At 49.4% G+C, this 16,642-nt stretch overlaps 7 protein-coding genes across 7 annotated transcripts; 3 read left to right on the forward strand and 4 right to left on the reverse strand.

The window, feature by feature from the left end:
• Positions 1–1,123: 1,123 nt before the first annotated feature.
• Positions 1,124–2,350, forward strand: BDV37DRAFT_271188 (aldose epimerase family protein; the record flags this gene model as incomplete). Its single annotated transcript, XM_032084686.1, has 1 exon — positions 1,124–2,350. One exon carries the CDS (start codon positions 1,124–1,126, stop codon positions 2,348–2,350), a length of 1,227 nt encoding a protein of 408 aa, XP_031942053.1.
• Positions 2,351–2,492: 142 nt separating this feature from the next.
• Positions 2,493–4,554, reverse strand: BDV37DRAFT_246835 (putative actin-related protein RO7). The gene has a single exon (XM_032081797.1). It carries the CDS (start codon positions 3,966–3,968, stop codon positions 2,694–2,696), a length of 1,275 nt encoding a protein of 424 aa, XP_031942054.1. The 5' UTR covers positions 3,969–4,554; the 3' UTR covers positions 2,493–2,693.
• A 233-nt stretch (positions 4,555–4,787) lies between these two features.
• On the forward strand, positions 4,788–7,537 carry BDV37DRAFT_282536 (crossover junction endodeoxyribonuclease; the record flags this gene model as incomplete). Its single annotated transcript, XM_032087073.1, has 2 exons — positions 4,788–4,801; positions 4,915–7,537. The coding sequence occupies 2 exons, from the start codon at positions 4,788–4,790 to the stop codon at positions 7,535–7,537; spliced, it is 2,637 nt and encodes an 878-aa protein (XP_031942055.1).
• A 150-nt stretch (positions 7,538–7,687) lies between these two features.
• Positions 7,688–9,721, reverse strand: BDV37DRAFT_246838 (diacylglycerol/polyprenol kinase family protein). Its single transcript, XM_032081798.1, has one exon. The coding sequence runs from the start codon at positions 9,324–9,326 to the stop codon at positions 8,178–8,180; it is 1,149 nt and encodes a 382-aa protein (XP_031942056.1). The 5' UTR covers positions 9,327–9,721; the 3' UTR covers positions 7,688–8,177.
• Positions 9,722–9,819: 98 nt separating this feature from the next.
• spb4 (ATP-dependent RNA helicase SPB4) lies at positions 9,820–11,865 on the forward strand (the record flags this gene model as incomplete). The annotated part of the gene is made up of 2 exons (XM_032078255.1): positions 9,820–10,182; positions 10,240–11,865. Exons 1-2 carry the CDS (start codon positions 9,893–9,895, stop codon positions 11,861–11,863), a joined length of 1,914 nt encoding a protein of 637 aa, XP_031942057.1. The 5' UTR covers positions 9,820–9,892.
• Positions 11,866–12,095: 230 nt separating this feature from the next.
• Positions 12,096–12,827, reverse strand: BDV37DRAFT_246841 (uncharacterized protein). The gene has a single exon (XM_032081799.1). The coding sequence runs from the start codon at positions 12,731–12,733 to the stop codon at positions 12,161–12,163; it is 573 nt and encodes a 190-aa protein (XP_031942058.1). The 5' UTR covers positions 12,734–12,827; the 3' UTR covers positions 12,096–12,160.
• An 815-nt stretch (positions 12,828–13,642) lies between these two features.
• On the reverse strand, positions 13,643–16,471 carry BDV37DRAFT_282539 (uncharacterized protein; the record flags this gene model as incomplete). Its single annotated transcript, XM_032087074.1, has 4 exons — positions 13,643–15,006; positions 15,054–15,567; positions 15,631–15,791; positions 16,063–16,471. 4 exons carry the CDS (start codon positions 16,469–16,471, stop codon positions 13,643–13,645), a joined length of 2,448 nt encoding a protein of 815 aa, XP_031942059.1.
• Between the last annotated feature and the right edge of the window lie 171 nt (positions 16,472–16,642).

Here is a 16,642-nt window from a genome sequence, read left to right on the forward strand (position 1 = left end):
ATAAACAAGTCTCCCGATCAGGCAGGCCGAGGGTCCGGCCCGATTTGCTTTGCCGCTAGAGGTTGAAGGGGGGCGCGCTCGAATTATGTAAGCGGATAAATGTTGTTCCATATCGATAGTCAGGTTATCAAGTTACGGGATGGTAAAAGAGCCCAAGATGCAGGCTTACCTGCCGGACTTCTACCCTTGCGAATGCGATGTGATGGACTGTAGCACTTACACTATCATGATCCCATATATGTTAAGGAATGTGTAACGTGTGGTAATTTGTGGATGGCGCCCAGCCTGCGTAACTACTAGGTAGCCATTCTCACCCACGCGGTGGTTTCTTTGGTAGCTTGGCATCAGACAACAGAAGTTAAGACGAGCGATCGACAGGCCGCTTTCCTTCCCCGCATCCTCTTAATTTGTCCCCCCCACCGGAAAGTTCTTGTTTCGGACTAGGCCAGTTGCCTCATTTCCGTGGCTTTCATGGTTGACCCCTTGTGGACGGACTACTGAACGCCTTCCCGCGTCTTCTTTTCCAAGTTCCCCATCATTACTATCTAGTATTCACTACAGCGGAGAGAGACTGAGCACTAGACCACCAGGTGTGCCACATAGTACCGAGTACTACATGATTACAGTACCTGTCGTCACTGGATACATCAACTACTCTCGCAATTGGCTCATCGAAGTCAGGGATCATCGATCAAGTGGTGGACAGACGCATACTTCGACAGCCCGCCATACTGAATCCGTCGACGGCACAGAGCTTGTTGGCAGTTACGCGGTCTAATGCACTAGCATTGACCCTGCCCAACTAACGCATCCGTGGATTTGCCTCCTATAATTTGCCCGGATAATTACAAACAATCCAGTCCAACCAACAACTCGGGGAAATTGAATTTTACCCCAGTTCCGCTGCTGCTGTGCTTTGGTACCCCCGCCCGCTGGTCAGGCGCCATCATGAGGTAGGAAGAGGATAAATAGTAGTATGATTCACGCCTTTAAATCTTACCAAGGATTCTCCCATCTCCTTGGCTGCTTGCGCTCCTTGCTCTGCCCTGCTCGGATCACCCTTCGTCTCCTGTCGGTGTATTGCTTCATCTTCCTAACTGTTACACTGCTTTTGGGAATCAGAATGCATCTTAAATCATATTTGTCTGCTGCCCTTTATGGGCTACCGGCGCTGGCTCTAGATGCGGCCGCATCGTCTACTTCAAATTCGCCTGCTGTAGATCCATTCAAAGTCTACACCATCACTGCGGAGAATATCACCGCCAAGTTGATTCCATATGGAGCGCGTCTGACTTCTCTACTCGTGCCGGACCGCGATGGCAACGAACAAGATGTAGTCGTCGGCTATGATGACCCTAAGGATTATTTGAAAGACACTGAGACCGACCACACATTCTTCGGCGCTGTTGTCGGCCGTTATGCCAACCGCATCAAAAACGGCACCTTCCAAATAGATGGAGACAAGTACGAAATCCCTAAGAATGAAAACAACGGCACCGACACATTGCATGGAGGCGATGTCGGTTATGATCAGCGCAACTGGACTGTCACAGCTCAATCTGATTCTTCCATCACTTTTACTCTGCTTGACCGCGCGCTGGAGGGCTTCCCTGGAGATGTCATCACTCACGCCGTATTCAGCGTTGATTCTGATGTCACTGCCGAGAACCCCAAGGGTCTGCCGCAGTTGACCACCAAATTAATCTCGTTGGCCCTGACGGAGAAGACTCCCATCATGACTGCTAACCATATCTACTGGAATCTCAACGCGTTCAAGGAGACCAATGTGCTGAATGACACCTTCCTCCAACTACCGCTATCCAAGCGGCTCGTCGGTACGGACGGCATCCTAATTCCCAACGGAACCATCCTGGGTGTCGACTCGTACGACGGAGCAGCGGACTTCACCACTGGAAAGCTTGTGGGCAAGGACATCGGGAAAGCAGCAGGACTGTGTGGAACGGATTGCACGGGCTATGACAACTGTTTCATCGTGGATCGCGACAATGCATATGGCTCAAGCAACTCTATGGTGCCAGTTGTCCGTATGAACTCCAGCACAACCGGAATCAGTATGGAGGTGGCTTCAAACCAACAGGCTGTTCAGATTTACTCCTGCGTTGGTCAGAAGGGTAACATTGCCATCAAGCCGTCCCAGGCTAAGCGGAACAAGGAAGAAGGTATCGAGGGCGCAAAGGCCGTTAACAAGTATGGGTGCATCGTTATCGAGACCGAAGGTTGGATTGATGGAATCAATAATCCCGAGTGGGGTCAACTGTCAGACCAAATCTATTCCCCCACCGGAGCTCCAGCAGTCAACTGGGCTACGTATAAGTTTGGTACTGTCTAAACTAGCCACGCCACAGTTCTGGTTATCTAATGGCTTGATGGCTCTAATTGTTGGGTGGTTCTCAACCTCATCGTGTTGTATGTACATTTTACTACCGCCGGGTAAATAATGTGATTGATTATTAAGAAAATCAAAATGCATCGTAGACCCTAGTGCTTAGTGCTTTAAAACCGTAATATTAATTGTATATGAAATGCTGAGTTTCAGGGTATCGTGTCTAAGTCCAGTCATTTAGAGGAATTCATCAAAATGAAACAGCAAGTGAACAATATGCTACCAGCTGTATCGCAACCAATTTTCAACGCTATACAGCCCAATACACACTTCCTTGGGTAGTGCATATTCATCCCCATCCTGCTAGAGTCCAGCTCGACCGGTCTCCACCAGATCGTAGCCCTGACCGTCGATCAGGGACATGGCCATGGGTATCAAAGTCACGGCTAGCACCAGTAAGGCCATGCTGAAGAAACTTCTCCCGCTCAATTTCTACCAGAGATCTTATCTTAAGGCTCGCCACAAGACTAGCTCCAGCCCAAGGCCCAAGAGATTCGACTTCGCGCAGAACTCCTTGAACCGCAGGCTTGGTATCCTTGTCTCTAGACCGGCGGAGCTTCTCCTCGACCGGATCAATCTCCTCTTCTTCAGTATCCCGTTTTTCTTGGTCACCCTTCCCAACGGAAGTTTTAGGTGACGGTGGTGTGGAGTCGTTAGCGTTGTTAACCGATGTCTGGCGTTCATTGAGACGCAAATTTTGAAGCATTTGTCTTTGTTGCTCAATAACTTTACCACGTACAGGACTCCAGCCATGTTGATCAATAAGGGACGATACTTCAGCAAGGACTCGTTGTCGAACACCCGGGATGTTAGCTCCTCCACCGACGAACACTATCCGTGACATACAGATGCCGCGGACATCGGGCGGTAACTGTAGGAGCGTGTTGTACACCAGCAAAGCAACCGGCTTTTCTTCGTCATCCAAGTCACAATCCGCTACGCCTTTAGCAAAAAGGACCTTCTCCACCGGCTCTGAAAGTTTAGAGAAGGGTATATCCATGTAGTTCGAGCTGGGGTTTGATGGAGATGGGATTGACACAGTTTTGTGCAAAAGACTGGCGATGTCTTCTTCTGTGGGCCCACTGTCTCCCTCTTGAGGGTCAGTCAATTGCGACGTAGCAGATGATCCGTGATCACCTGCTTGAGGCTTACACCACAGAAACCGGCTAGCAACTTCTTCACAGTACTCAAAATTCACGGAGATCTCATCTACATCCCCATTACTATTTGAGGACAGGCGAGTGAGAAACCTGCCTGTCTCCTGAAGTAAAGACTTCATGGCCCTTGTACTCCGCTTGGTAGCAATCTCTCTGTACTCATATATTCCAGTTACCGTTGTTTCCGCCCATCCAAGGTCTACCACCAACGCCGAACGCAAGCCAGCTGCAGCCACCGCCATTGTGGGGCTCGGAAGGAGCGTGATACTAGGAAAGCGCCATCGACTGAACAGCGTCGACAAGACGGAAGACAGTAGTGGATGTGGCATAATTGACGGGACAACGAGTACCAATCTCGCAGTTCCCGCATCCGTCAAGAGGTATTTATTGTATGTCTCTCGGAACATCCGCTCGATTTTGTCTTCGACAAGACCCAAGTCGACATCACGCACGTCCATCTTCCATAATTCATATGCGCCTGTCCACTCTTCTGCTTTTTCTGGCTGTGGGCGTAATGTATCCGCGTTCAGGCTAGCTTTCAGCCATCCTCTGTAATCGCCGGCCCTCCTTGAGTCTTCCGGTCCACACCCGACCACACACGTAGGTGTGCTGTCGCCCTCAAATCCAGCCCGAAGCCATCTGGAGCCAAATTCAAAAACTATCGCATCCTCTTCCCCGCGCAACGAGCTTGCCGATGAGGTGCTTGCGAAGGAGGAGTTATTAGAGCGCAGGTGATGCTGAGGCGTAGAAGGTCGGCCGGACTGGCTATGTCGCAAGCTCATGGAGACACTTGTGCTCCTATCATCAAGGTTGTAAGCCGTAGAGCCGCTCGTCATTTCTTCGTGATCTATACTGTGGTATTTGCGTTCACTTCAGATTGCGGGGATGGATCAGGGGTGGAGAATCGGTCGGTAGGCGCGAATCATGCTTTAATTTTCTAGGTTCAAAGAATCCAATTCATGATTGAACTCTCAGAAATAAATCAAGCGATCGTATTAATTTTACTTCGCCGGAATTTCAAACTGTCAAGAACAAAGATACGGAAAGTGCAACGGCCACCACGACTTTAGTGAGCACGGATCTACATCGGACCGTCGCACGCCCCGACGTCAACAAACAACTCTCATACATACAAGATACAGAACCCTCCACGTCTATACCGTCGGGGATACTGCAATTTGGGTGTTTTGGTGTTGTTCTTCGTTTGTAATTTTGAATCCGGCCTAATGGGGATTCCAGGGTAAGTAAAATCATTTCAGTCAATTCACAGAAAAACCATCAAAATATATAAATATCACTCTCGACTGCTTTCTTTACGGGTCTAAAATTTGAGCATTAGCTGACACAAACTAGACTCCTCAATGCAATTGGGCCTGGAGAGCGCATATCTCTTTCAAAGCTAGCAATAACCCACCTAGAGCGAACAGCAAGGCCTATTCGTGTTGCAGTGGATGTCTCAATATGGTTATTCCAGGTGCAGGCAGGCCGTGGCGGCAAAAATCCGGAGCTACGGGCTCTGTTCTACAGGTTGCTGAAATTTTTAGCCCTTCCTGTTCACCCGTTGTTTGTCTATGACGGGAAACATAAACCACCCTTCAAGAGAGGCAAAGCTACGGGAAGTAGTTATGGAAGTGCACCCATCATTGGGCTTTCCAAGATCTTGGTCGATCTGTTCAGATTTCCTCGTCATGATGCGCCCGGGGAGGCAGAGGCGGAGTGTGCCAGGCTACAGACGGCAGGTGTCGTCGATGCGGTTATGAGCAACGATGTTGATGCTCTCATGTTTGGGTCAAAGTTGACCATTATGAATTACTCCAAGGAAAGCGGGAGTGGCACGTCTGCCGCAACGCACGTTACCTGTTATGAAATGGGAAACCTTAACTCATCCTCATGCTCAAGACTGGACCGTGCTGGCATGATCTTATTTGCTATGTTAAGCGGAGGCGATTACCTGCCATCCGGAGTTCCGAAGTGTGGTAGCAAGCTCGCTGCAGAAATTGCAAGAGCGGGTTTCGGGGAGGATCTTTTGGAAATTCTCAACTCAGAAGGAATTGAGCTCAATACAAAGCTGAACGAATGGAGAGAAAGGCTCCAGTATGAGCTTGAGGTCAACGAAAGTGGCTATTTTCAGACCAAACACAAAGCTGTTCGAATTCCGGAAAGCTTTCCAGACAGGACAGTCTTGTCGTATTATGCCAAACCTATAGTATCAACTTCGAACGATCTTGAAGTTTTACAACACCGCTTGGAGACTGCCTGGGACCGGGAAATTGATGCTTTCGAATTAAGAAGATTTGCTGCGGATACTTTCGAGTGGAACTATCGCTCTGGGGCAAGGAAAGTGATAAGGTTACTTGCCGAACCTCTCGTTTCTTACCGACTTCGTCTCCGGAAGGACTTGACAGCGTTTCCTTTCAGGTTATCTGAAAACGATGTGCCAATGCTTCAGAAAGTTTATAAGAGCAGGACGAGTTTCAGCACAGATGGATTAACAGAGCTGCAACTTGAATTTGTTCCTATTGATATTGTTGGCTTAGATCTGCTCGCTGAGGAACCTAATCCTCCACTTCCTCCGCAAGAGACGGCGGCTTCGGGCGATGAGGAGGAGGATGTAGAAGTTAATGTTGAGCCTGCTCCGCAGTCACCGGCTAAGAAACGTGCCACGAAGCGGTTTGATCCTTATTCCTCAGAGAAAATTTGGGTGTTTGAAACGTTGGCTACGATTGGAATCCCAGAAGTTGTGCAAAGTTGGAAGCAGGAAGAGTCTGAGAAGGCCTCTGCTCCTAAGAAGTCAAGCACTAGGAAGACAGGGCCAAAGAAGAAGGGACCAATAGATCCAGGCATGAAGCGAGGAAGTATCCTGAAATATGGTACTCTCACCAAAGAAAGATCTGAGATCACGCAAATAAAACAGGCGCAGCTCTTTGAAGCAGCAATATCATCAACGTCGACGCCGAAAAAGCACAGTGCATCGAATGTGCAAGGCCCCCTGAGCGCTTCCAGAGAATTGCCTAGCCAAGGCCCGTATTACCAACAGCAAACGGCCGCTTACAACCGAGACGAATATTTTGATAATTTAACCAATATGTTCTCTTTATGCAATATATCACCTAACGTGGGCATCAAACGGCATCCAGTGACTACTCGGCCCCCTCTCAGAGGTAGACGTGAGGCAGTCCTCTCGGGCGACTCTGAGGTAGAGGCTTTGGAAGTTTCAGAGTCTTTGGAATGCTCCCCACCTTCTTCATCTCCAAGGAGAATCCGTATAAGCTACTCCAATGTTAGCTATAATGACATGACCATAACAGACAATATGGAGCGTGTTCCCTCTATACATGCGAAGTACTGCAACAGGGCAAAGCCCGATCAAAGCAAATTCAAATCTCAGAGCTCTCAAGGGGTCCAGAAACTGGAGCAAGACATGTCGTCGTTGCTTTTGGACGATAGTAAACCACATGGATCTGCCAAAGAACGATCACATCCATCGAAGATTGCCATACCTGATGCTAAGCGGCATCTGCAAAAGCCAGCGATTAAAAAGCCACATTATGATTGGACTATCCCCAAATCTCGGCCAGATGGTGGCCCGATAGATTTGGAAGAAGTTAGGCCGCCTAATGTCCCGGATATTCTGGAGAAAATGGCTTTTGGAAAGCGTACAACGCAAAGGAAAGGCAAGGTGGAGACCCTTACCACACCACCAAAGGCATGCAAGAAGGACACTTCAGAGCCTGCAAAGCCGGAAACAAAGACAAACAATTCAAGATATCTAAAGAACGACACTAACACAGCCAGTTCTTATGCAGAATCTGTCGTGGTTTCCGATGGGTACTGGACACTAGACACAACTCCAGAAGCTGGGATGGCCTCAGATGAATCAAAATCTGAAGTTGACAAGAACACCACGAATGAGAGTTTAAGAAGTCGCAGAGGCAAGAAACGACTCCCACGCGTGAGCATTTTGGACCTTAGTTGAACCGATATTTCTACCTTGTTTGCGTGCCTTGGACTCATGAATTTGTATTTCCTTGTCCCTCTTCTCCCGTTCTTGAGCGTTCTTCAGGCGTTGGTGGAACTAGGGCTTCTGGCTTGTTAAAGCATTATTCTGTTCTTTCACGTATTCAATATTAAGCACTACCTCATCCTTCTGATATCTAGCCAGATTAAGTACATACATGGATACACAATCATACCAAGATAAACAAAACAGAAATGAACCCAGAATCGGAACATAACACCCAGACCCGCAGTGCTGCTAGAAGCTGCGGAGCCATCGAATTCTCTAGTCAAAGGTAGTTCTCTTCTATCTATAAAGCAAAGCAGAGGATCTTCGTCGGTGTTTGGCAGAATAAGAGGCGCTGGCGCTAGCTTCCAGTGGTATAACAAGAGTGGAAAGAAACAGGTGGAAGAAGAAAAGCAGACAAGGGAAGAGAGATAAGTATAGACAAATGGACTCGTTCAAAAAACAAGAAATTCGCAGTATGAAACAAAAAAAAAGGTAACACCTTTTCGCTGCCCATCCGATTCTAGACCCTTAATCGATACAAGATAAAGTACGATATGCAGACAGAAAGGGAAGCCAAAAACAAACGCCGGTGATGGTATCCTTCACATATTCAACCAAAAACCTTCAAAAAGCCCCATAAGCCTATTCCACTCAGGATGGGGATGGTGAAATTATCATCCCAGCCGAAAAGGTCCACGAACTCACTGCCGGCTGCGACCAAGCCAGAGACAACGCTCATGACGCCGAGGGCCAAGGGCCCTGAGATAACAGTGTCCGCTGTCCAGCCGATAAGGTTCTTGACTGTGTCTGGTACGAGATTGAGACGGCCGGTGAACATGAATGCGTTCTCTGGGTCGTTGGGGAAAGGACCGACGTTGGGTACGAAGAGGCCCCAGAACGCAGCGGCAGTGACTACTCCAACGAGCCACGCGCTCACGGTTCCAGCAAAGCTCTTGCCTGCGCGCAGCTGGAATGTGTGCCGGCCGTAGAGACGACCGAAGGTAGAAGCTGCGGTGTCGCACCAACTGAGGAGCAGTACACCCATGACTCCTACATCCTTGGGGAAAAAGCGCAAGACCGCATATGCGCCGAGCAGATACCAGATCACGCCATTGTACCCTTTTACTTCAGTCTCCCGCATGAGCGCTCCGACGCAGCGAATGTAAAGCTTATTGATTGTCTCCGAGCGGTGACGAACTATATCCACTGCGGCTATTGGTACTAGGGCCCCGAACAACCAGGGAGTGATTTGGGTTGTTTGGATGCCACGGCTGTACAGGTGAAGAGTAAAGAAGCCGATTGACACGTGGAGGGCCTTGCGCGGTATTTCATGCCGATGGATAAAATTGCGATAGCGTGTATGAAGAGGAATAAGCCCCATAGGGGAGGGGGACCGGGAGATGCTAGGCGCGATACCGTCAGCCTTTCCAAACGGCGATAAGAATCCGTTGGGCTTTGCTCCGCCGTTTGTTTGTTTCTCGGGGCTTGTTGCAGGCTGCATCGGGTTGGATTTCCGCTTCCTTTGTCTAGTTGATCCCGCAGGACCAGTCGGACTCCCAGAACGAGTCCGCGAGCGCCTTGATCCCGACCCCCGCTCATTATTGCTTTCCTCCGATACATCTACTAGTCGCTGTCGTCGCGCTGCAGAGCGAGTTGTGGGGGCAGAGTATCCGTCCCTGGATCGCGACCTGCTTTCTGAAGGTGCAGGCGAAGGAGATATGACTCGAGGAGTCTCCGGGATCGCATCTTGGGAAGACATATTGACTGCTCGTAGGCCAAACGGCGGAAGAATCGGAGATTGAATTAACCCAGACAAGGGTCGCTGAGTTGGAGAGGAATAATTGCAGGCAGAAATGCCGGGGATGGAGAAATAGCCTGCTTCTAACGATGCAATGGTGGGCGACTATATACACAAAAGTGAAAGATAAATTATTGATGTCGAGTGATGCGCAAACGAATAACACTGCCACACATAACGTTATGGTCTCAGCTAAAGATCGACACAGCCAGGGAACCACAAAAGGACAAGTATGACGGAGTATCCGAAGGGTATAAGCCTGCCGCCGACAGCCTACCACCGATTTTTTCTGGTTTCTTGTCGTCGTGTCGACAGAAATAATTCGCCGAACCTTCCGCCAAATCCGTATAGTGTCACGTGTTAATGGGCAGAAAGACTCACCGCCCACGATATCTAATCAGTAACTGATAAGGCCTTTTTTCTAGATTTTTTTTAATATGGATGTATGGGCGACGGAAGTTCCCTCGGTCAAATAATCTGTTGATAATAGACTCATAAGAGAGTCAATCCTTCGCCAGGCTGTCAAAATGGCCCCAAAACCGCCAGCTGGTACATCATCTAGAGCCTGGGATGGTGTCTCACCTTCTCTGTCGGAATGGGTGCTGGAAGCCGTTTCGTCTATGGGCTTCACGCGGATGACGCCCGTGCAGGCGTCCGCTATTCCTCTATTCATGGCCCACAAAGATGTTGTAGTTGAGGCCGTTACTGGAAGTGGAAAGACTTTATCTTTTTTAATTCCCATTGTGGAGAAACTTCTACGTCTTGAAGAACCTATCAAAAAACATCACGTTGGCGCGATCATCATTTCCCCGACGAGGTAGCTATAGTCTTTGCTTAGAAAAGAAAAGCACAAGCATACTGACTACAAGTACAGGGAACTTGCATCACAGATCTACCATGTGCTACTCTCATTACTCGCATTCCATCCTCCATCTGCCTCCGTCATTAACCCTTCAGAAGACGATGACGTTCCCCGGCAAAAATTCCCATCCTCTACCCTCAAGGTTGTTCCCCAGCTCCTTCTCGGAGGTTCTACCACGCCAGCAGAAGACCTAAGCAAATTCTTGAAGCAATCACCAAATCTACTCATCTCCACACCTGGACGTTTGTTGGAACTGCTCTCTTCACCTCATGTCCACTGTCCCCAATCTTCGTTCGAGATGCTCGTCTTGGACGAGGCAGACAGACTTCTGGATCTTGGGTTCAAAGAAACTCTGCAGAACATCATACGCCGGTTACCTAAACAAAGGCGAACGGGATTGTTTAGCGCAAGTATCAGTGAAGCCGTTGATCAAATTGTGCGGGTTGGTCTGCGTAATCCTGTCAAGGTCATGGTTAAGGTCAAAGGAACTTCAGGTGCCCAGGACAAGCGAACGCCCGCAAGCTTACAAATGACATACCTTACGACACCCACGATTCACAAATTTCCCGTCTTGAAGCAAATTCTCCATTCCGTTGATCCAGCTCCCCAGAAAACCATCTTTTTCGCCTCAACCTGCTCAGGAGTTGATTATCTCTCTGCGATCTTACCATTAATACTTGGTGATGATTTCCAGCTGATTCCACTACATGGAAAGCACCCGGCGAACGTCCGTGAAAAGAACTTCAACCGATTTGTGAATTCATACAGCCCAGCAATTCTACTAACAACGGATGTCGCTTCTCGTGGTTTGGATATCCCGTCTGTTGACCTCGTTGTCCAGATAGATCCTCCATCGGATCCTAAAACGTTTATTCATAGATGCGGCCGTGCTGGTAGAGCCGGCCGAAGGGGGCTAAGTGTAGTCTTGTTGCATCCGGGACGGGAGGAAGACTATGTATCTTTCCTCGACGTTCGCAAGACTCCAGTAGCTCCTTTCCCACATTCCATCTCCTTCTCAGATTCCGAAGCCACTGCAGCTACGAATGCGGCCCGCAAGGCTGTGCTGGCGGACCGTGCACTCCACGATCGTGGGCAAAAGGCTTTTGTCAGTTGGCTAAGAAGCTATAGCAAACACCAGGCGAGCAGCATTTTCCGTGTCGCTGATCTTGATTGGGAGGGTTTAGGGAAGGCATGGGGTCTGCTGAAGCTACCCAAAATGCCCGAGTTGAGGAACTTTACTGGTGACCGGACGCTCGGTGTCAATCTGAATTGGGATGACTATAAATACAAAGACAAACAACGAGAGAAGCGCCGCATAGAATTGCTTCAGGAGAGCAAAGCAGACGGTACACAAGAAACCTCCAACAAGAGAAAGGCCAACGAGACCACCGCATGGAGCAATAAGCTTGAGGATAGAAATAAAAAGCAAAAGCGACGAGAGCAAAAGCAACGACGACAGGAGAAGAATAGGTGGGAGAAGATGACTGAAGAAGAGCGGCAGAAGGTGCGGGAGACGGAGCAAATGGTGGAAGGTATCAGAGCAAAGAACGAAGAAGAGAGGCGACTTAGACGCGCAGGAAAGGCCGAGGCAGCAAATTCTGGCAAGGATGAGGAAGAGTTTGAAGGTTTTGATTAAAAAAAGTTACAGAGATACCTCTTTGTTTGCTTTGGATATATATGACGTCTGAATCTATATCTCATAGCGCCGTGATCGAACAGAATGATCAACCTACATGTATAGTAAATGTAGATTCTTGAACATATAGAGCATTCCTTCCATCATGGACTTAGTTATTATCTATAACCTCTGAATGCTCACATCATGTATCATTTTACCATAGCATCGCTCGATTAGGACTGCCCTCCAAGCTCAATTCAGCTGTCCATGCCCTTGATAACCCTGATCTATAACCCACTATGACGGCCACACCATTCACCTGTCCTGTCCTGTCTCGTTATTCAAATGCCGCTTAGTACCTGCTCCCTGCATCCTCACCACTGGCGACGGGTCCACATCAAGCATACTCCTCGGGGGCGCTGGCAACAACAACGGAAGACCAGAGGATGGTACACGTTCACGCACGACCGAATTCTCACCAGACATGCTCTGATCAGATCGCTGAAACCCCTCGAAGGTACCAGGCATGCGCGAAGAAGAGGGAGCAGTTGCAAACGAAGAAAGCGGCGGTAAAACAACGACAGTTGTGTTGCACACGCCCGGGAGCCCATTTCCTATCTCCAAATGAGACATGTCTCGATTTTCTGCCTGACTCATCTGCCCGAGTCGTGGCAGCTGGCTACTGCACAGTTGGCAGTACCGCGGGGCAATGTCAGTCAGAATGAACCGGTTGCAGCAGGCGACTATCACGGGCTGTGGGTTGTTGTTTGGTGAAGGGTAGTATTGAGCTTTGATGCATGGTTGGATCAGTTGAAGGAAATCGCAGGTGCAGTGCGGCTGGTTGGGTTGGTAGTAACACATCCTTTCTATTTGTTTGAGGTTGTTCATTTGAAGAGGGCGTATAGGGAATGCCTTCGAGGTTGGGTGAGATGGAGAGGAGAGTGTCGCTTTTGGGGGGAGAGGTGGTTTTATGTTATCCTCTAAGAGGGCTGCTCTCTATGAGCCTGGGTTTGAGGGTCGATCTGGGCTCACTATTGTGAGACAGGGGCGTACTTGTTGCATGACGACGGTTTATGAATACGCCTTGAGAGGCAATAAAGGCTCAGCTTGAGTGTCAGCGTCCGCTGTGAGACATTTGGAGGTTCTCTCATTATAAAATTACCCGAGACATGAAGACAAGTGGCAAGCTGTGGATGTATTCAAGCGCAATGGTCTTGGTCAGGGATGTAGCAGCCTTAAAGAAGCAGACTGGATAACTGAAAGGTTTCTAAAAAAAAAAAAAAAAAAAAAAAAAAAAAAATGAAAGGAAAAAAAAAAAAAAAAAAAAAAAAAAAAAAAAAAAAAAAAAAAATATGCAAGTGTATTGTAGATGCAAACAATTCCCATTTGTCAAAAAAGAGACGCCTGAATGCGAGAATCAACGCAAATAACACGATGCTCATGCATAGCTCCAGATACAAATGATTCAACAAAACTCCGGTATACCATAGAAACCAGTACCATCAAGCGTGATCCCAAAGACAGAAAGTCATCAACTAGAGGGTCTACAACTTCATCCAATAGGTTGAAAGAGACTACAGCTAGCGATGTCGACACAACAAATATGTATACCCAAACTCCAGCTATCAAAGCTAGCAATAAATCCTCCGAACGGCCCTTTTGGGCCCATCTAAATCCCTCGGACGAGGAACGTGGCGAATCAGACAGGTTAAATAGGGTCGGAGAAAAAGCCACTTAAACATAAACAACATAAAGGGGGAAGAGCAGATATCGTTCCGATCAATGATAGTCAAGACTTCATTTCAAAGTCTTTTTGAACTCCTCAAAACTCTGACGAAAAGCAAGGTACGCTGGTTCAATCTCGGAGTCGTCCCAAATCGTAGCAAGGAGTTTCATGGAGGTAGAACTGACACCAAGGCTCTCTTCATAGCTTTGCTTGGCCGGCCACTTAAGTTGACTGAGGTCCCCAGAAGGACAATTCTGATAAAGCCATTCCGCATCACGAGCGAATTCATCATCACCAAAGTTTTCGGGTTCGTCGACTTTACCAGACTTTGCAATCAAGTCGGATTTCTTAGTTGTGTGGTCGGAGGCAACAGTATCGGGTGTGGCGGTCAACGGACTAGCATATCGGCTTGCAGTACGGAGACCACTAGGAGTCTTCGGCTTGTATTTCTCTGCTTGGGACCGCACTCTTGCAAGAGCTTCCTCGTCCACTTTACCTGGGGTTGATAGATGAGCCCTAGAGGTATGGCGAGATGCAGGAGATTGAGCATCATGGCCTTCATGCTGTGCAGAAGCACGCCCGTCTTCTTCCCGTACGGCTTGGGAGGGGCTAGAGGCGGTAACATTTGTTGACGAGGACAGACCAGTAGTCTCCGAGTCATCTAAGACCACATCATAGTCGAGCTGAAAAGTACCTTGGGTGTTGGGGACGAATCCAGGATTCCGCGGAGAAGGTTGCTCAGTGCGAGCAGATGGTGTTGGTGAATCATTACCCATCCCAACGAAGTGTGTTCCGCGATAGGGATCAGTGGAGCGAGCACGCGAGCGAAGCTTAGAAGGAGTGTCCTCTGGGCTTGCATCAAAACGCACCTTTTTGGATGACTGTCTGTCTGTACGGAGGGCACTGCGGGCCACAGACTTTGCTAGGCCATCGACTTTCTTGCGTTCGCTCTGCTTAGATGGAGTTTCTGCCACCTCATCTTCACTTTCAGAGCTATAACAGAAATAATCCAAGTCTAACCCATAACTAGATCCGGCTGGGTTGGGAATCACATCGGGCGATGGCGACCGCTTGCGCTTCCTTTGCTCCGCATCGCTAGACGCTTGAGACGTCTCCCGTTCTTCAGCTTGGGCACTTGATGCTGCAGTCTGCTGACGCTCAGGCTTCTGCACCTGCGCCTGTTCAGTGCGGTGCGATTCCGGGGCAGCCGCCTCTGGGCGCACCGTGGAGGGCTTAGGTATGTCACCAAGGTAAAGGGATCTGTCAATGGGAGCCGGGAAAAGTGAGTAAGATAAGTTACGGGCACGCTTCTTCGGAGGCTGCGAGGGCCCTTCACTCAAACGCCAGCGAGATCGTCCTTCGGTTTGAGGACCAGCTGATTCAGGGTCAAAAGACCTTGTGCGAGTAATACGTTCTGACGATGGTTCGAATGTCGCTACGATTTGTTAGCAAGAAACAGGGGGGAAGGTTGGGAGAGCTTACATTGATCTTGCGAGCTTTCAGAAGGCCGACCAAATGGCAGTAATCGCGAGAAGGAACGAGGTACAGAGCTGAGCAGTCCACGTAGATTCCATCCACGCTGGGGAGTTTCTGGAGTGTTTCTCCCTGGCGTCGATGGTTCTTGGAGCGCAGACGACTCATCTGCTGAGCTTTGATTAGTTGGTAAGCTCGGTTCCATCGTAAAGTCAAATGTTGTTTGTGGAAGCTGTGGGCTCGGACTTGAAGGGGCTTTTTCAGCCTTCTGGCGGTCGGCCTCTAGCTGACGAAGATAGTCGGGAAGGCGGAAGAGTGTCGATTCAATCCGGCCATGCTTTTCGGCTTCTCGACGAGCAAGCCTTGCGGAGAAGGGGGCCGCCCTGGTCTGGATCCGGCGCGAAAGGGGGGTACGCCGGTTGGCAAAGGGGGTACTTCCTGGCGGTCCCAGATTCCGGCGCTTGTTTGCTGCAGGAGTCACGGGGGCTGTCCGATCTTCGTCGCTCGTCTCCTCGTGGGCCCTCTTCCTATTAACTGTATCGGTCAGCTTGAGTTCTCGTAGGACCGGTCAACGCTTTCCTGGTACGACCAAGAGGGCCGCCGATTTCTCGGCGACATCCTCTTGGGCGCCACCACTTGAGTAACATGGTCCGCCACTCAACCGCAATTCTCGAGTTGGTTCGAACTCCTCCACCAACGGACCTCCCATGCCGTAAGGTTCGCCGTAGATAGACTCTGCAAGTGCTTCTACAGCTGGCTCAGAGGTGCAGGGCTCTCCCCAAAGCGCCCCCCCCCCCCCCCCCCCCCGGCTCTATCGAAGGGGGGATGGGAGAGCGGCATGCCACCACCGTCGGACGGTGTCTTCGACCGCTCAGATAGTGGTGACCCTATGTCACTGATATCGTCGATCTGGTATTGATACCATCTGAAATCGACGGTGTTTGGTGGCGCACTCCAAGAAAGCGCTGACCGAGCGGGGTGTGTGTTTAGGGGTATTTTGGGTCCATGGAGTACTCACGCGTAAGGGAAGAGCTTTTCGGCTCAGAAAGAACTGTACTATCTGCCAGTGTAACAGAATCTGGGTCCTGGGACTCGTTTGTGAGGTTTTCTTTGTCGTCCAGGGGCGCGGTCTCGGCGCGTTCTTCGTTGTTATGGGATTCATATTGACTACCGTCGGCGGTTTGATTCTCCGTCTTGCGAGTTGACTTTCTTGTCGCTCGCTGAGGGGCTTTTCTCGTCTGTGTCTTTGCGACTCTGGCGGTCTTTTTGGTCGTGCCTTGACTTTTTTGTCGAGTTGTGGTTTCGGTAGAGGCTGAAGGTTGCGCAGTTGGTTGCGAGGTGTTTCTAGTAGACCTTGTCCGACGAGGAGCACTGTCATCGAGGGACAAAAAGCCGCCAGGCGATGCTTGCTGCGATCGAGTTCGCATTTTGACGGATTGCCGACCGAGGGCGACTGGCTTAGTCGAAGCTCAGCGCGACAAAAGGTTCACTATATGGCCTAGCTAAGCGAGTAGCTCCCTCTTCAAGACCAATAGAGGTTTGCAGATGAAGAGATAAGATGCTCAACAATTTTGATTCAATAAGGGCTTCAGCTTGCG

The sequence above is a fragment of the Aspergillus pseudonomiae genome, assembly GCF_009193645.1.
Source record: "Aspergillus pseudonomiae strain CBS 119388 unplaced genomic scaffold BDV37scaffold_28, whole genome shotgun sequence".
Taxonomy (NCBI): domain Eukaryota; kingdom Fungi; phylum Ascomycota; class Eurotiomycetes; order Eurotiales; family Aspergillaceae; genus Aspergillus; species Aspergillus pseudonomiae.

Excerpts from the sequence above, each read along its gene's own strand:
- BDV37DRAFT_246835 (XM_032081797.1), bottom strand. The coding sequence starts at position 3,968 with ATGTTCCGAGAGACATACAATAAATACCTCTTGACGGATGCGGGAACT.
- BDV37DRAFT_246838 (XM_032081798.1), bottom strand. The coding sequence starts at position 9,326 with ATGTCTTCCCAAGATGCGATCCCGGAGACTCCTCGAGTCATATCTCCT.
- BDV37DRAFT_246841 (XM_032081799.1), bottom strand. The coding sequence starts at position 12,733 with ATGAACAACCTCAAACAAATAGAAAGGATGTGTTACTACCAACCCAAC.